Consider the following 17,317-nt stretch of genomic DNA (forward strand, 5'->3'; position numbering starts at 1 on the left):
TTCCAAAAGCTCATTCCCACTTTTCTCACTGTTAACATATGATGTTTACATAGGACATCAAATACAAGACACAAATCTGTCTTCTGCCTCTTCTCTTTTCAGAGAAGGTCTCTGGGGTTTGTCAATCTCTATTTTATTTTCTTACATGTGAAACACAAAATTAAATTCATTTCCTGTCTTTAAAGATAAATCAGGAAGTTGGCCCAACTGAGCTTTCCTTTCCATGTTCTCTAGCAGAAAAATGTATGTTGGTTTTGAAAAAGGAGCAGTAAGACCAAAGCCACTCGTGTGAGCTGTGACAGATAAGGAAATTTGTCAAGGGACTTATCACTTATTATGCTGAGCAGGTATAATAGAGCTTATTGATTCTAATTCATTGCCATACAATACTTGTTGCTCAGGAAATCACACAGATATCGCTTAGGAAAATTATTTTAAGGCCACACTGTGTACTTAATTTACCAAGGATACAGTAAAAATCATACATAAAAATCAGACTGCACTGCAAATGATTTCCCAAATCAAACATCTAAAAAAAAAAAAAAATCAATAAATGTTTATGGTTGCCATTAAAAAAAACAAAACAAACAAAAAAAATACAAGAGGAAAAATTGTTCTTAGTGAAATACATGGTGGACTTGAAACATGAAACATGCCCTTTCAATGTTAAGTAAACCATAAGCTAAGACATTTCTTCAACAAAGAAGCGGAATATTATAAGTATAATCTGTAACTGACCCTAACAGGATCAAAATTACACCTCTTTGTCAAGTATTATATCAGTATAATGCTTCCTTCTTTCATCTACAGAAAACAAAACAAATGAAAGAGCTACGTTTGGCAAATAAAAAAAAAAATCAACTGAATGAAACCAAAGAAACCTATAAAACAGACAAGCTTTCCTCTTAACACCTCTGAAGTGCAGATATAGCCTATTTTTTGGTATAAAAAGAAATCATATTTGACGTAAGTGGGTATCTGAAGCCTAAATTTATCAAGTCACTGTTCCACAGATACCACTTGGGTCACACAGGGCATCTTTGTTCCACAAAAGACACCTCCCCGTGTTCTCAGAGCCATTCTCTGCTGGGCAGGTAGCAGGAGGATAAGTAATGTTTGACATTACTCTTATCTCCTTTCAAAGGGGCCTTTGTACTTATAAATACACATTCAAAATTATCATGTGAATGAAGAGAACCCCAAGTGATTCCACAGTGTGGGAATGAAATAAATCTATTGAGCTCACTTAGCTGCTGGTTACCCAGGAACACGACAACATCCATTCCTAAAGATGCAGCAGGCATGACTTCAGACTCAGCCTAACTAGATTTAATACTTGCATATACAATACAATAAATATCTGAGACTAACATACAGGAGGGAAATGACGAGTTCTCATTGAGATTTGCTTTTTGCAGAGCATTTTTCAGCTGCTGGCATGACAAAAACAACAACTCAGACCATAAGTGGAATGAGAGCAGCCTAGGCCAGCAGACTGCTGCCAGCAGCCCTGGGGGGGTCAGAGGGAGCTGTTAATTAATAATAACTATTAACAGGAATAGGGACAAATGGGTCTTTCCCAAGGGCAGCAGTCACTGTCACCGGAGCCCTCCTTTCTCTCCACACATCCCTCTCCCTTAGAAGGAAAGGCTCTGCTCCTGCTGTGATTTCTCATTCCTGGGACAAAGGCAACTTGCCTGTAAATCTAATTCAGCAGCCTGTAAATTTAATTCAGACCAAACCTCCAGAATTCAAACTTTTCAAGAAGTTCTAAGCTCTCTTTGCTCCTCAGATACGTGTTTCTCACAAACCCAAGGAAAAGGTTTGATGCTCCAAGGTTTTAACAGTACTGGTTACAACTAATCAGGGACAAGAAACAGTTGTGTATGGAAGTTTCTCACTTAAAGAAAATAACAAGTAAACTCCTTTTCTCACTGCACAGGCACTTTTGTTCTTTGGCCATGACGGCACAGGAGAGCTGCTGCTGCCTGCCCTCCTAAGCCCTTTGAAGAATTAAGCTGAAGTTATGGCTGGCAACAGGCACCAATGACAAATCAATTCTTGCCAGAGATGGATTTGGGAGATTCTGCAGGTGATATTACCCGCTGGAATAAGGAACAGATATGTCTCTAAAGGACAGTTAGTTACAACTACAGGTATTACAAAGGGATTTAAACCTCCCTATTGCTCGAGGAGGGGAAAAAGTGATAGTGAAGAAAGCATTTGAGTGAGAACATACAGGATAAAAACCAGAGGTGAAATGTAGGAGCCGCTCTATAGACTGGTTGGAGAGCAAAGCAGACTCCTTTCTCTGTGCCCCCTCCCGGTTTTAATAATGGAAAAATGTATCCAAGAAACTGTGAACCTAATAGTAACCAAGACGTATGACTGCTGAGAGGAATTACTGAGTAAAGCAGAGTAAGGCTACAAGAATTTTAAAACCGTCAGAGTGAATTGGCTGATCTGACAAACAATGTATAAGCTAGAGTTATCACTGACATCAACACAACTGCCTTTTTTTTTAATTCTTACTATTCAACATGAATCTTTGTTTATCCATTTAATTTGCAAAAGTCAAATCCAAAATTACAACCGTAAAAAATTCTGATACCCCACATTCTCTAAATAAACTAGGATAGTTTCATTTTTACCTGGTTTTGGAGCAACCCAACTGAAATAATTTCTTATAAAATAAAAATACCATTTTTCATACTTCCCCTACTGAAATGCTCAATAAAGAAATTAAAGATGCAATGCAATATATATTTTCTAAGAAAAAGATGCCAAATTGGATAATAGTGATAATTATAATCATAGAGGTCTTTGATAAGATTGCATTTCTGCTACTTTTTGTGTTTTTATTGCCCTGTCCTTTTAGATTTTGTTAAAAATTTTAAACTCAAATATTAACTGAAAAAAACTCAAAGTTCAATTGCACAAAACTCAAATGTTTACCATTTTACCCTGAATCTACATACATACCCAGATATGTAGCAACAGAATAAAAATACACTTCTTTAGCATCCCCCTTTTTATACAGGGTGAGAAGGAAAAATCAGATGAATTTTCAAAAGCACTTAAGTGATATTAGAAATCTAAATGCCATTTTAAAAAGTAGCTTTAAAAAGTCAGATTGCAGTGAGAATTGTGAAATTTTTAATTGCAAATTTCCTTCTGAGAATTCAACAGCACACTTAGCGAAATTACTGGGTGTTTCTGTATTTTTGAAAGTCTGACTCTTACGACCTTCGGCATTTATTATAAACTGTAGAGACTTCCACATCTAAAAGCATTCATCACTTTTGAAAACAGGACCTTTCCTAGGCTAATGATTGTGCTTTGGAGCTGCAGACACATTCCTCAGGGAGCATGGTGCGGACTCAAAGCACAGAAGACCCTCCAGCTCCGCCCTCTTGACATGCTTTCTCTAAAAGGGCTCTGAGAACTCAGTCTTGCCATGGAGTCTCAACCCGCTGTCCCAGGAGATAACCTGCTTTCAGCCTATCAGTTTTACCAGCTTTATCCATCTGTTTTGTCCTGGTAAGTTCTGCTAGTTACAGATATAAATTTAAACAGCGCCCAAAGTATTTTGTGTTTCAACTTCCACCTCGTCTCTTTTGGGTGTGGGATTTATGCCCTTCTCATAAGGACATAAAGAAGAAAGAAAGAAAACTGGGAGAAGCCATATTCATGGCACAGACAGACACAATTACTGGATTCCTATCAGCCCAGTGATGTTTGCAGAATTATGTCTGGTTTTACCAGTTCTGAATCTCCTGTATTATGGAGCAGGTTATGTCATAAATATTTATGTGAGCAAATCTAGTATTCATACTGCTAAATCATTAGATTTACTGATTGAGTCCTATTAACAGTATTGGTGCCAATTTTTGTCAGCATGTAAAATGCAACGTGCAGGATGAAGAAAAATTCTAAGTTTTTTGGTGACAACTCCTTCTCCCCTTTCAGGCACCTCTCACAACTTAACACCTCTTGAAACCCCTGAAACATCAGGAGTAAACTGATTTCAACTTTTTCCTGTCAATATTGCAAGCACCTCCCTGCAGGGGGCGGGCGGAAGTGTTCAGAAAGGCTTACAGAGATAATGTTTACTTAGGCTGTATCATTGATTAGGAACGTGGCCAAGACCAGTAATTACAACCGTGCTAAATTGCACGGAAATTCTGTAACATTGACATTTCACGGGAAGCAAGGTGCAAAGTTGAAGGAATAAAAGCCAACGCTGAGTTTTCTTACCTAATGATTTCTAGTGTGTCTGCTGAGAAAAATGCTTATCATGGACCCGGCTGATGTAGACAGCCAGAATGGGCCTGACAGAAGAGCTGCACATCGGCTCCCACCAAGAGCCTCCAGTGGAGAAGCCGGACAAGAACACTAACCCAGCACTTCCAAGACATCCACACACCTTTTCCATCCCTCCAGGGATGGGGACTAAACCGTTTCCCTGGGCAGCAATGACCCTCCATTCCTAACATGGATTGGTAGACAGGTTTCAGTCAACTCACAGAATCCACAAATCTCAACAAAGCAAACACAAGTCCACTGCTGCACTTCTGCCACCCCTTTAGAAGCCCAGAGGGTCCCAATCCTCAAAGCTTCATTTGATCACAAGCAGATTTCACCCCTGTTGGGGTGAACAGCTCCCACTGCAGACTTGCAAGCACAGTGAGGTGACGTCTGCTTGGACAATACGATTGGCAACTCTGTCTTTTAAACAGGTTTTTTTTTCCTCCCAATTCCTTTCTCAGGACAGTTAGCAAAATCCTTTACCATTACCAAGTCTGATCTAAGTAGTAAACAAAGATAATTAAATTAATGTCATTCCCAGTAAGAGTTAGAAGAGAAATTGCAAGCTAAGCAGCTGCCACTTTCCTAATAAATCAAAGTGTTATATTGAAAGAAGTTTTCCAATAACATATATTGACTTTGTCAGGTTTGGGTTGTGTTTTTTTTTACCCAAGCAACATATGTTGCATGTTCTGTACTTGTGGGGCTAAATACACACAAGTTTCCTTGCAGTCTCTGACTATTGCCAAACAGATGTTGAGAAAAAGCAACTTAAAACAACATGGGATAAAATCTGTCTCAGATCAAAATGTTGGCTTAAGAAAAATCTTGTGGGTAATGCAGTATACTAAAAGCATTGATTATATATTTATATACAGAATTGATAGGCAGCTGAATTAATGGTTGACTACATTTGTTGAAATCATGCCATTAAATAGAAAAAAAATATCAAATACTAAAAATTATGTAAAAGGCTAGCAACTATATAAGTTTTTTAAGTTCCAAAGTATTCATATAATTCATTTCAGTTAAAGTCCAGATTCTCACTAATATACTAATAGTAGACTGAAATCATTTGACAAGTGATGAAGAGTTTGAAAAGGGATGTTTTTAAACCACTCTTTGAAATAATAAAATGGCAAGCAACTCCCAGTCCCCAAAGACAAAGTATTATCCTGAGTTTGACAGACATGTCACCAATTTGCTGTAATTTGTATAATATCTAATCTCAGGGCTTAGTTTATTCCAATACTTTTGTCATGACTAAGCCTAATGACAGCATTCAGTTCAATTGACTCTCTGAAAAGACAAAGAAGTTAATTTTTTACATAAAAAGAAGAAAAATCAGCATTTTTCATCACCTGTACCCTTTCCCATTATGAAAATAATTAGTCTGTCTAAAGTAGAGTCAGTTCAGCACATGAAAACTGACATGAAATCCTGCATATTTATTTTTTTCCCTTGCATTTAGTAACAGTGTTGGCTCAAAACACTGTATTAACCACATCAGGATTTAGGACTTGATTTAGCAGATACAATAAAAGACAATATTGTTAGAACACTCCTGTGGTTACTTTCAAATGTATTTCTGCTTTACTCAAGAAGACTTCTTTGGATGACCATGACAACAATCTTTTCTAACCTCAGGTTTGTAAGTTCTGCTGCTCCTGAACTGGTACTGATCAAAAAATCTGTAATGCATTGCCTTTATCATGAGAAAGGAACTTTCTGTTCCAGAAGCCAAAATAAGCTACTCTGCCCCCTCAAATAACTTTCAAAATTTGGAAGGAAAACTTAGTTTCTCCCACACTCACCGCTAAAGAAAAGTGATTATACTCTAATATGAACATGTTATATAAACTTTCAAAGCAGTGAAAAGATTCCACATGGAAAAAAAAAATAAAATCAAATCCCAGTCAGCAGATATTTTACAACAATTTATATTCTTAAAACAGATTATAAAGAATAAAAAATAAACAAATCGTGGTCTTTCAGAGTGCAAAGGCCAATTTTTTCATCCTAAAGCAATGCAGACTAAAGGTTTAATTCACCATTTAGATAAAACCACAAGCTAGGCTTCATTTTTGTGCCAAAAATTTGTCAGGAATTTTTTTTAAGCACCAAATATTACAAAACATCATATAAACCTTGCTTTTCAACAGTGTTATTTGGGAATCAGTTGGACCTAGGACAGCTGTTCTATTGTTTATATTTCTATTCACTTTGAATAATCTATGTTTTTCAATTCATGTACATTAAAGATAATAACATATTTAGTAATAGAACATTGCTAAAGCAAAACTATTGTGATTAACACAAATTTACATTATTAAAAATTCAACTACTTTTGTATATGAGTAAATTCCACTAGTTTTCTTATGAAAGTTTCCCAAGTATCATGAGAAAACTGAACATGAAGAAAAAGTCAAGGTTTGTAAATATGATTCCACATAAAACAAATCACATAAAGCCTTAACACTGACACCTAATTGCATTTAGACAAAAAAACATGCCAAGGTACATACCTGTAAATCTGTTGAATGTTTTCAGCTTTGATTTCCTTGAGAATTTCATGGTAGATATGAGGATTATTTGGTTCTTGAGATGCTGGGGGAGAGGGGCATTTCTTGCGAGCATAATATCCTATCACAATTCCAAAAATAAATAAAATCAAAGCAGTGCAAAATACTTTCAGTATCCGAAAAAAACTGCAGCGATTGCTCTTTGGTGCCTGTCTCGTGTAGTGTGAGATGTAGTCGGGGTCTTCCTGAAGCCTCTGGAATCTTCCCTTGGGAGAAGATGAAGCCTGGATGGGCTCGAGATCAAGGTCAGGGCTCTGGGAGTTTCCCAGGTGATGCTGGACTGCACTATCCAGTCGGAAATGGTCAAAGCCAGGCTCCTCCAGCTCTTTTTCCATGTCCCATTCCAGTTCCAACGCTGTGGCTTGGAGTTCATCGTTGTCAAGGTATGGAGAGTGCCCCTGTGCTCTCTGGTCTGCATTCACTTTGTGATAGGCCATCTTTTTATCTATTAGAACAAAATTTTAAAAAAAATCACAGATGTTTGTTTCCACATGCAAACATAAGTAATTTATTTATTCTTTGTAAACGTGGGAGAACTAAACATAGACAATAAAAAGTAAACACTGGGTTCTCAGTATTTCACTTTCCCCATTTCCATCGTCCTGTCTTCTTTTGTAGGATCAGCAGTCCCATGAACACTATCAGTGTGGAAAGAAGATATTTAAGAGAATATATTGTAAGAATATGAATAAAGGGAATTTACAAGTGCCAGTGGCAAACCACAGAAGTTATCCAATTATTGTCAGTCCTCGAGATAATATAAAAAAATTGAGTGAAGGTACAGAGTTTCCAAAACAATTATTTGTTACCTGAAAGTAATTTTAAAGCTTAACAACTGTGTGTATCAATTTGATTTCACACACCATTCAAAATAATGCTGCTAAAATAAAGTAGAAAAATTAGAAATAATATAAATTGCCTGATGTGATTCTAAACACAAGGAAATGGTAAGTTAAAGAAATTTCAGGGTGACACTATACTTACACATCAATAAAAGGCTTCCATTTAGATGGAGCATTCTATTATTTATAGGTATTTTAAATGCATAGTTCCTGAATGACTGATGAATTTACTTAGAAATTGTCCCAGCTGTTTTGCTCCACTTATTTTTCCCATTTTAATGAATCAAAAGCACTGCCAGGTAAGTATTTGTAACAAAATCATTCCTTTAATAGCAAGGCATAACTGTGGCACTTCTAGATATTTCTATGGAAGCAGAAGCCTCTAAAGAGAACTCTGACCTCCAGTACGAACACTCAAAGTCAATTTTCAACAAATCATTTTTAACAGACTGCAACAACAGGGTGCCTTTCCCTCCATACTTTGACAATAGCCATTCCAACACATAAGCATCTGTAATTTTGGGCTTTTCAAACATCAGACTCACTTCTCAATTAGAATAAAATTAAGATAAACCTCTCACAGTGATAAATACTAGACTGACACCTACAACACTATATTATCCCTCCATTTTTATGCTTTAAGGCATTTTCACTCTCCAAGACTTACCTCCAAATAACATTACTGAGGCCACGTAATAGATGAACCAACTCTAATGGCAAAGTAGAATTTCAGCTTTTTGAAGCTCTCAGAAGAGCGCAAAATGTTAGCAAGCTCTGATATAATGAAACAGCCTATTGTCCACTGAAAAGCTATCTGGCTCTATACAATACCAATTTACAGATCCTATTTTCCCTGTACAGCCATATAAATATCCCTGGCCTATAACTGTCAGGCAGCCCAGGAACAGCCAGGAGAGCCCACACGCTCCGAGTGGAGCTATTGCAGCCACTTTGCAAATCAATTCTCCACCTGCAGTCCAAACTCTTCTATATGCAGTGGAAGCAACAGAGTTTAGAGTGATCTGAACTAAAGCCTCTTAAATTATTGTGAAGGTCTGCATTACTTATTTAAATAACAATAACAAATTTGGTCTTTAAATTCCAGCTGAGTCAACAAATGGTTTACGCCTGCAAAGCCTTTGTGGCTGACCTTGTCAGCCCAACCCTCAGGTTTGTGAAGGATCCTCTGAACTACAGCTTTACTATCCCCACAGTTGTGCATCACCTCAAGATTTGTCAAGGGAGCACTCTGTCTCCTTATCCAGGTTGTTAAGGAAGATCTTTAGTAATGTCAGCCCCAGAACTGAGCCTTGGTGCACTAAGCTTCTTGCCAAGCACCAGCTGGACATAAAATGATGTATTAATATTCTCTGGAAAATTGAGCTAACTAATTTTCAAGCTATTTATCTGCCCTTTCACTCCATCTCCTCTTTTGCTAGTGGAGGGATTAATTTGCAAACCAATGAGAGATCACTACTAGATAATATCAACTGCCCAACAACCTCATCTTTTCAACTCCATTTCATACTGCTCTTTGTCAGAAATTGAAGACCAGTGTTTTGTCCTTTAAAGCAGAACAAATTATTACTGCATTCCATAAATATGTATTTTTGACTCTAGAACTCCTGAAGTCATTTAACAAACTGTTTTAGCCAAATAAGTAAATCCTTTGCAGATTAGCACTGTAATAGCCATAAACCAGGAATTAAGGCAGTTTTTCAGATGCAGTTTCATGGCTAATATTAATCTTGTTGAGCTTAAAAACATTGGCCATTGCCTAACTGCAGTAGTTAAGTTTTCCCTGTATTTATGACACTTTAAAAATGTATGTTATTGTTCAATTGAGTGTATTAATAAAGGGTATTTAAATCTACATATAAGTGCATAATAAAAATCCATATGAAATTTCTTCAAATGGTTGTTAATGCAGATGAGTAGCAACCACATTCCACAGCTTAGTATCTTGGCAGTTGCATTTTCATTCAAAGCACCAAAACCAGTTACCTCACTTCAGAAAAAAACCAAAAACACATAAGCAACTAAATGAACTAAAATTAAAAATCAATATTCAATTCAGTTTTATATTTGAAACCAGTCTTTGGAGTATGGGATCTTATTAGCAACGCATGTCTTTTAGTTAAAGAAGGCGAGGAATGCAAGAGTAGCTGCAGTTAACAACTTCACTTTTTCTACTGCTATTTCTAAGTTCGTTATTTGAGTGTAAGGACACAGCACAACTTACCTCAAAGTATCTGAGATCAGGGCCTACAGTCTATTGAACCATTTTAACAGAAAAGGGTCTCCTGGTTCTCAAGGCACAAGCCATTTGTGCTATGTAAACCACATTATTAGTTCTGTTTACCACTGGGTATTTAGCTGTTTAAGGAATTAGGCATGACTTAAAGACTAGATAATAAATGCAGTTTTGGGTGGAAATTAGAAGGATAAAGAGAACTCTACATAGTGATTTGAAAAAAAAAAAATTGACACTAAAAATATGGAAAAATTTTGAAGTCAAGAAAAACCACTACAATACCCTGGTTCATTCTTCTCTATAGCACAGACCATAAAATGAACATATTTCTGAAAGACATTTTTGAAAACTTCAGGAGACAGAAAATTCGTCCCATCTGCCAGCAAGCTGTTTCAACATTTAATTGTTGTTAAATACATGTTTTATTATAAAGATAAAAGAGCAACTGCAAAATGCCAGAAGTCTGAATATGCACCGAGTGAGCTTTAAAGCCATTCTATAGGGACAGCAAAGGGGATCATAAACTCTGGAATACTGGACAGAGCCAAGCTGATTACCAATAAAGTTGATGTGCATTTCTATACTTCCACTGATTTGTGGGGAGAATGTTTATCGAGAGGTATCAAACCAAACCTAAATATGCTTTCAATTAACCGTTCCCAAGAAATCAGGAGAGTTAGCTCTATCAGATTGTTATTGCCTTAACGAGCCCATTTCAAAACTATCCACCTGTTCTTCGACCTTAAAAATAATGCATTTACATCCTGATAGGTACATCTTGTTATGAAACCACCAGAAACTTCTTTTTTTTGACGGCCTTCCTGCTTCAATCCCTCACCAATCTGAAAACTACACAATAAGGTCAACATGGAACGTCCTGCATCTGCACCACTGCCACTCTCCAACACCTCCCCTAGAGAAAGGTCAGCTTATACAAACATTTTGTGAAACCAATAAGGAAAGAGCAATATGAATATGCCACAGTAAATTCTTTGTGACTGGTGCTGAAGTTGTTAAATCCAGTTCATAAACAGCTGAGACAATCAGCAGGCTCACGCACAGCAGGGAGTGTGGCTAGTGTCAACCTGCTGCCCCCAGAGAATCCTTCTCAGGTCATTTAGTGTCCATTACTGATAAGGCAAACTTCACCCAGCAACTGTACTAAAGGCATTGCAGCCTCTTCATGTAGTCACAGAACATGAAATCCGGGCTTGTTGGATCTCCTCATTTTAAGGGCTCTTTCATTTTTATTTTCTTCTCAGTATCTTCTATACAGAGTGCCTTTGCTCTAAGTCCTTGCAATCTTTTTGTGTCTAGGCAAACTCTCAAAGTAGATATGTCACCTGTTTAAAGCTGTAGTTTATCATGGAACTCAACATCTACTGCACTTAAAAGTCTTTAAAGTATATATGACAACAATTTAGTACTTTGCTAAATAAGATGATGCCAAGTTTCAGGTCTAGACAAATTTCTTCAGAGTTGTAAATCCCTGACAAAAGTTGTTTGCAGAAAAGACTATGATGCCCTTGTCAACAGCAAGGTTACACTACCCTGTAATTCAAAAAGTAATGTGATATTTCCATCACCACTGCCCTAATTTCCTGCAGTAATGATTTCTCCCTTTCATCATGTTTGGGATATGGGCTTGGCAACCAGTTCAGTTATAGCAGGACAATTAAATACCTTGTCACTCCACACAGCCACCATATAAAAACAAATGACAAAATTCACCAGTTGCTCGCATTCCACTGAAGATGAACCCAACCTGAAAGACCAAGCAGAGTGATAGCAGAAGACAGAACAGAGAGATCAGGCTGGAGAAAGAAGGTCTGTAGAACTCAGCCAAATAAACCCTAAATTGTCCCTTCATTAATAAGCGCTTTTTGGCACACATGAATGTTGTGGAATATTTAACTTCTTCAAAATCTCTCCCCGATTTTATTATATCATGAACAGCCATGTGCACCAGGACAGAATTAACATTAACACAAAGGATAACCACACGACAAGAACAGGGTCTACAGTACACCTTGATTGATAAGACTCGTGCACGACGACGTCCAGCTGGAACAAGATTTAACTTGCCTGGGATCAAACATATCAGCCACTTGAGCTATAATATCCTGGACTATCCAGATGTGCATAGGTACATGGATGTATTTGTCTGCTGCCTTTTCAGAACCTCTGAATTGCTGGGACTTAGAGAAAGAAGAATTGCTGGGAAGCTCCTTCTTCCCCAGCAGACAACTATCACATAAAGATGAGGCAGCCTTGGCTGGTCTCTAATATGCTGGGCATGTATTACTAACATAGATCTTTTCCATTCTCAGGCATGTTTAGTTTTCAAATACCTATTTGCCTGAAACAAAAGTCAGAAATATTTACTGAACTTATTGGAGCTAACAGCATCTGTGATATATGCAGAGCCTACCTAGGAGGTTTATTAAAACTGCAGTGTAATCAGATCAGTATAAATGGCTCTGTTGCAGAGTCTGTGCATTTCTTGTGGTACGTGCTGTGCTGCTGCCTTTGCTCTGCTTCCAGAACAGCTTTTCCCTCCCATTAGGGTGGGGATCAGCTCAGTTTTCTCGCTGTTCCCTTATCACCACACTCATTGGCAAACATCAGAACACTGATCCCAAACAAGGCAAGAGAAACCCCAACCACACACACACGGCATTTCCTTAGTCCATGAATTAATTGCTCATCTTTCCTTTGGACTCAACACTCAGATCCCGCTTTTCTCCTTGGGAAGGGCACTGGATAGGATTGCAGTGTTGCTAGAAGCAAAGAAGCGGATGGAGAAACAGAAGTTCCAGCATTAGGAGGGATGTGTTGTGTACGTGCGTTTACACACTGTTCTTAAACTAGGTCTAAGGGGAAGAAATTACACCCTACATCTTTGCTTATTGGCACTAGACCCCAGCTCCACCACCTAGCTCGTCCTGGCCCAACCACCTCCCCACAATTTACATTCCCACACCTCTGCCTGAACTCCTGTCCATCCCCATCCCAAGCACACTGGGCCCTGCTCCTCCAGAGTGACCTTGTCCTTCCCCTTCCCATCCCAAAGCCCCTCACTCCTCCTTCCCTGTTGCTTCAGCTGCAATCCCACTCCAGCATCTCTTTCTTGGTGTCCCCAGAGAATCACAGGAGCTGATGGGGTGGGGAAAGCCCACATGACACCAGGGATCCCTCAGCAAAAAAGCACCTGAGTTTTATCCCTGCTTCAAATTTCAGGGACTTGCAGACATTACACAGTTACAACAAACAAAATGCATTCAGAAGGAAATGCAAAAAGAATGTTTCCTGCAGAAGAAGCCACTTTAGTCATGTGTTTCACCCAGTCCTTCACACAGTTTGCTTGACCCTGCAGCCACCATCAGATCTTGGATGCAACTGCCTGTTGGGCCCCTTTGCCCCCTCCCACCCAGTGTGGGATGGTCAGCAGCAACCACCTCTTCTTGGAGACCAAACAACCCACCCAAAGGTGCTCATTCAACACATTAGTCTTTCCCTTTTCTCATTTCTCCTCACACTGACCGCCTGTACACCAACCTAATATTCAGTTTGCCTGCATATATATTTTTTCCAAATTCAAATTTTCATCAATAATATATTTTGCATTACATTTCCCCAGACATTATAATTGGTTCTGAAAGAAATAAAATATAAAGCTTTGCCAGGACAAAAACTATTATTGAGACATTTGCATTTAAGCTTATAGTTGAACTTGATGTGAAATAAAATTACTGTAAATGGTGTTTAACTTGAAAATGCTGACAGCAATAGCTGTAGTAACAGGCCATAGCAGTTCTTAAGAAAGTTAATTTTATATGACTCATTTCTGCTTTGGAAATTTTTACATTGTCAGTCTTTGGCTTGGGCACATTTCACTTTGATTTTTTTCAACCTCTTTTTCCTCTTTAATTACAGCCAATCATATTTAAACTATTATAAAAAATTTAAGTCATTTGAACTTCGAAAATTCAGAAACTGTACACTTGCAAGCTACTACATGGCAAGAAAGTGTGCTAATGAGAGTCTGCTATACTTTAAAAGGTACAAAGCCACATTGCAAAATAGTACGTGATTTTAACCCATGCCTTAGAAAGAACAAAAAAAAATAAAAAAAACCAAACCAAAACACACCACAACCAATCAACCAACAACAACAACAACAACAAACTTTCCCCCTAAAAAACAACAACAAAAACCCACAAAGCAAACAAACCCAAATGGTCGCTTTTATGGATAAGCTACAAACAGGAATCTGACCTCATCATGCACAATAACTCCATTCCTGATTTTAACTATCATTGACAAAATCCAGCAATGAAAACATTAACACATTCTGTTGGGGGGGAAAAAAACCCCAAACCATACCAAATCAAAAACCACAGCCCACTAACAAACTGGGGACTCTGGAGCACCTGGGATTCAATATTATCTAAAATTTAGTCTAGTCCAAAGATGACATGAGTCAGGCTGGTAATATCAGAGATCTGCCCCCCTGATAAAAGGACACAGCCTGCAGCAGACCTGTAAGCATGAGACACAGGAGACCAGCTCAGGACCTCAGACCCAGTTTTAGTAAAAACGCAGATTGCTGACAATATGTTGCACTCACATCACTTCTCAAAGGAAAGCAGCTCTTCAGCGACTCAGACATCTCCAAGCAGAATGATCTCAGAACCCTGTTTCCATGGCTTCTGTTGAAGAGGCCGGATCTGACAGTGGTGTGGGGGAGAGCAGAATGCCCATCATCTGCAAACTCCCCGGTGCTGCTGCTGATCTGCCAGATCAGATGATCTAATCTGTTTTTTCACGGAATCCCAGAATGTGTAAGTTTGGAAGGGACCACAGTGGATCACCTGATCCAACTTACTTTCTCCAGTAGGGTCATCCCAGAGCACATTGCACAGGATTGCATCCAGATGATTCTTGAATATCTCCAGTGAGGAGAGACGACAACTTTTCTGGGCAATCTGTTCCAGTGCTCTAGTTTTCAGAGCTCAGGATTAATTTCACAAACTTATCCGGTTACAGAAGACAAATCTTTCTATTAGTAACAACTGCAAATGGAATCAGAGATACATAAGACATATGAAGCCCTAATGCCTCATGTCAAGAGTAATTTTTTTCATAAAACCAGATTTCAAATGATATATTTAAAAACCATACATACACAAAAATGTTCATGTTGTCATCATCCTGAGGTATTTTAACTTGCTGTAGAAAAATAGGTCACTACTTATAAAAGAAACAATTAAATCCCTACTTAGGAATACATTTTCTAGATTTTTTTTTTCCTCATTTCTTGCTCAGTGGGGTTTTACCGAGTTTTATCAAGTTCAACCATGACAGAGAGCCCTATAAAATAATATATTATGGAGTTGAAGGTAGCAACATTTACAATTTAGCTTTATTGGAATTTTACTATATTTTGATAGACGACAGCTTTAATGATTCTGTGCATGGTTTATGGCAGAAAACAGAGTAAGGCAGTAACATAATTTTCTGCTTTTTTCAACGATCTGTATCCAAAGAATTCAGAAAACAAGCAAGTGTACTTCATAATCACGCCAGATTTATTTTCTGGGTGAACTCTCAAATGTTAAAGCTCAAGTACACAGAGTGATGTTGCCATGGCAACTGCTACTGCAACCCAAGATGGGCCCATGTTTATGAAAGCACATTTCTGTAGCCGTGAACACACGCCAGGGCACAGCCACACTGCACACTGCTGTCAGAAGGCAATCGAGCCATTCGCGCATTATCGGCCCTGATGCTGCTCCTGGCAAGGCAAAGGGACATTCACTGAAGCCATTAAGCTGCAAGATGTTATACAGAACCTCAGAATCACAGAATTTCTTAGGCCGGCAAAGACCTTCAAGATCAGCAAGTCCAACAGTTTCCCCAGCGCTGCCAAGGCCATCACTGAACCACGTCCCCAAGTGCCACATCTACATGTCTTGTAAAAACCTCCAGGGCTGGTGACTCCATCACCTCTCTGTGCAGCCTGTGCCAGGGATTGACAGCACTTTCAGTGAAGAAATTTTACCTCCTCTGGTGCAGCTTGAGGCCATTTCCTCTTGTCTTACCTCTAGTCACCTGAGAGAAGGGACTGACCTCATCTCGCTACAATCTCCTTTCAGGTAATTGTAGAAAGTGATAAGGTCTCCCCTGAGCCTCCTTTTCTCCAGGCTAAGCAACCCCAGCTCCCTCAGCCACTCCTCATAAGACTTGTTTACTCCTGTTTGTAGGACCTAAATGAGGAAACCTTCATTTGCCCTAAGATGTAATATTAGAAGATTTAGTGTTGCTATAGCCATAGGTGGAGTGGAGCAGTAATATGTTTGGTGTCCTTTGACCTTTTTTTCCTAAATCTCCACTGAAATAAGCTGTCAAGTGTGAGAAATGTCAGTTTGGTCATTTGAGTCTGCCTGGAGGTGTAATTTTGCATGGTGTACAATTCCTGTGAATTTATCAGAACATGTTTTTTCACACATAGTCAACATGGTGTGACATTCAGCATCCTGAATCCGCCAATGTCTACACGCTGAAATGAGTTTATGATTTCTCTTTGAAAGAAAATCCAAAGTGTGTTAGTTCAGGTCAATAAAGGAATCCTCAGTAGATTTCTGAGGATAAAAATTAAAGGAAGCATCCTTTCTTTCTGCTGCTTCCTCTGCATACCTATCTCATAGCACTGCTGCCTTTCCACATCAGCCAACATTGAGTTCAGTGCAGAAGCATCTTAAACTCAAAAATTATTTCTTTCTTTAGTTATCACTCACTCTGCAAACAGATTTAAGATCTGTGATGAAGTACCTCTATATGTGAAGCTCCATGTATCAGTAACATACACGTTTTCAGTAGCTTTCCAGAAGAATTTTACACTTCCCTTCTGGAAGTCACAAAAAGCAGCGAGATCTGATGTGTTTGCAGCCAAGTCCTACACAACTGTGACCACACCCTTGGGAAAAGAGGCACAGCTGCTTAGCCTATGGTTTTATCTTCAGCCTCTCTTTGATGGTTTCCCAATCATCATTTAGGGAAATCTCTCAGCCTTGGTGAGGTGTATGAAGATGAGGGTATTACACGAAATAAACTAGAGAAGTCTATTATCTTAAAGACTACCTCAATTCTCAATTGTCTATCTCAGCCTGCTCTAGTCACTTTTGACACCTACAAGTTGACAGTTAAATATTTATATATGCAGAATTTATCACATATTGCCAGTAGACTAAACTAATTAATACTGTTAGTCTGTAGACATTTCTTAAGGAATAACTTCTTAAAAAGTAACCATAATACTTTTTGACCAC

General features: G+C 38.4%; 1 protein-coding gene across 8 annotated transcripts in view; it reads right to left on the bottom strand.

Moving 5' to 3' along the window:
* The window catches only part of NAALADL2 (N-acetylated alpha-linked acidic dipeptidase-like 2), a 469,384-nt gene that overhangs the window by 237,874 nt on the left and 214,193 nt on the right, over positions 1–17,317 (bottom strand). For all 8 annotated transcript variants that reach the window (XM_017827775.1, XM_017827774.1, XM_017827776.1 and 5 more), the window contains one exon: positions 6,834–7,335. In XM_017827775.1, coding sequence (XP_017683264.1) covers positions 6,834–7,327 — 494 coding nt within the window. In that variant the 5' untranslated portion in view covers positions 7,328–7,335. The remainder of the gene's footprint in view (positions 1–6,833; positions 7,336–17,317) is intronic.

The sequence above is a fragment of the Lepidothrix coronata genome, unplaced genomic scaffold (assembly GCF_001604755.1).
Source record: "Lepidothrix coronata isolate B3197 unplaced genomic scaffold, Lepidothrix_coronata-1.0 Scaffold142, whole genome shotgun sequence".
Lineage (NCBI taxonomy): Eukaryota > Metazoa > Chordata > Aves > Passeriformes > Pipridae > Lepidothrix > Lepidothrix coronata.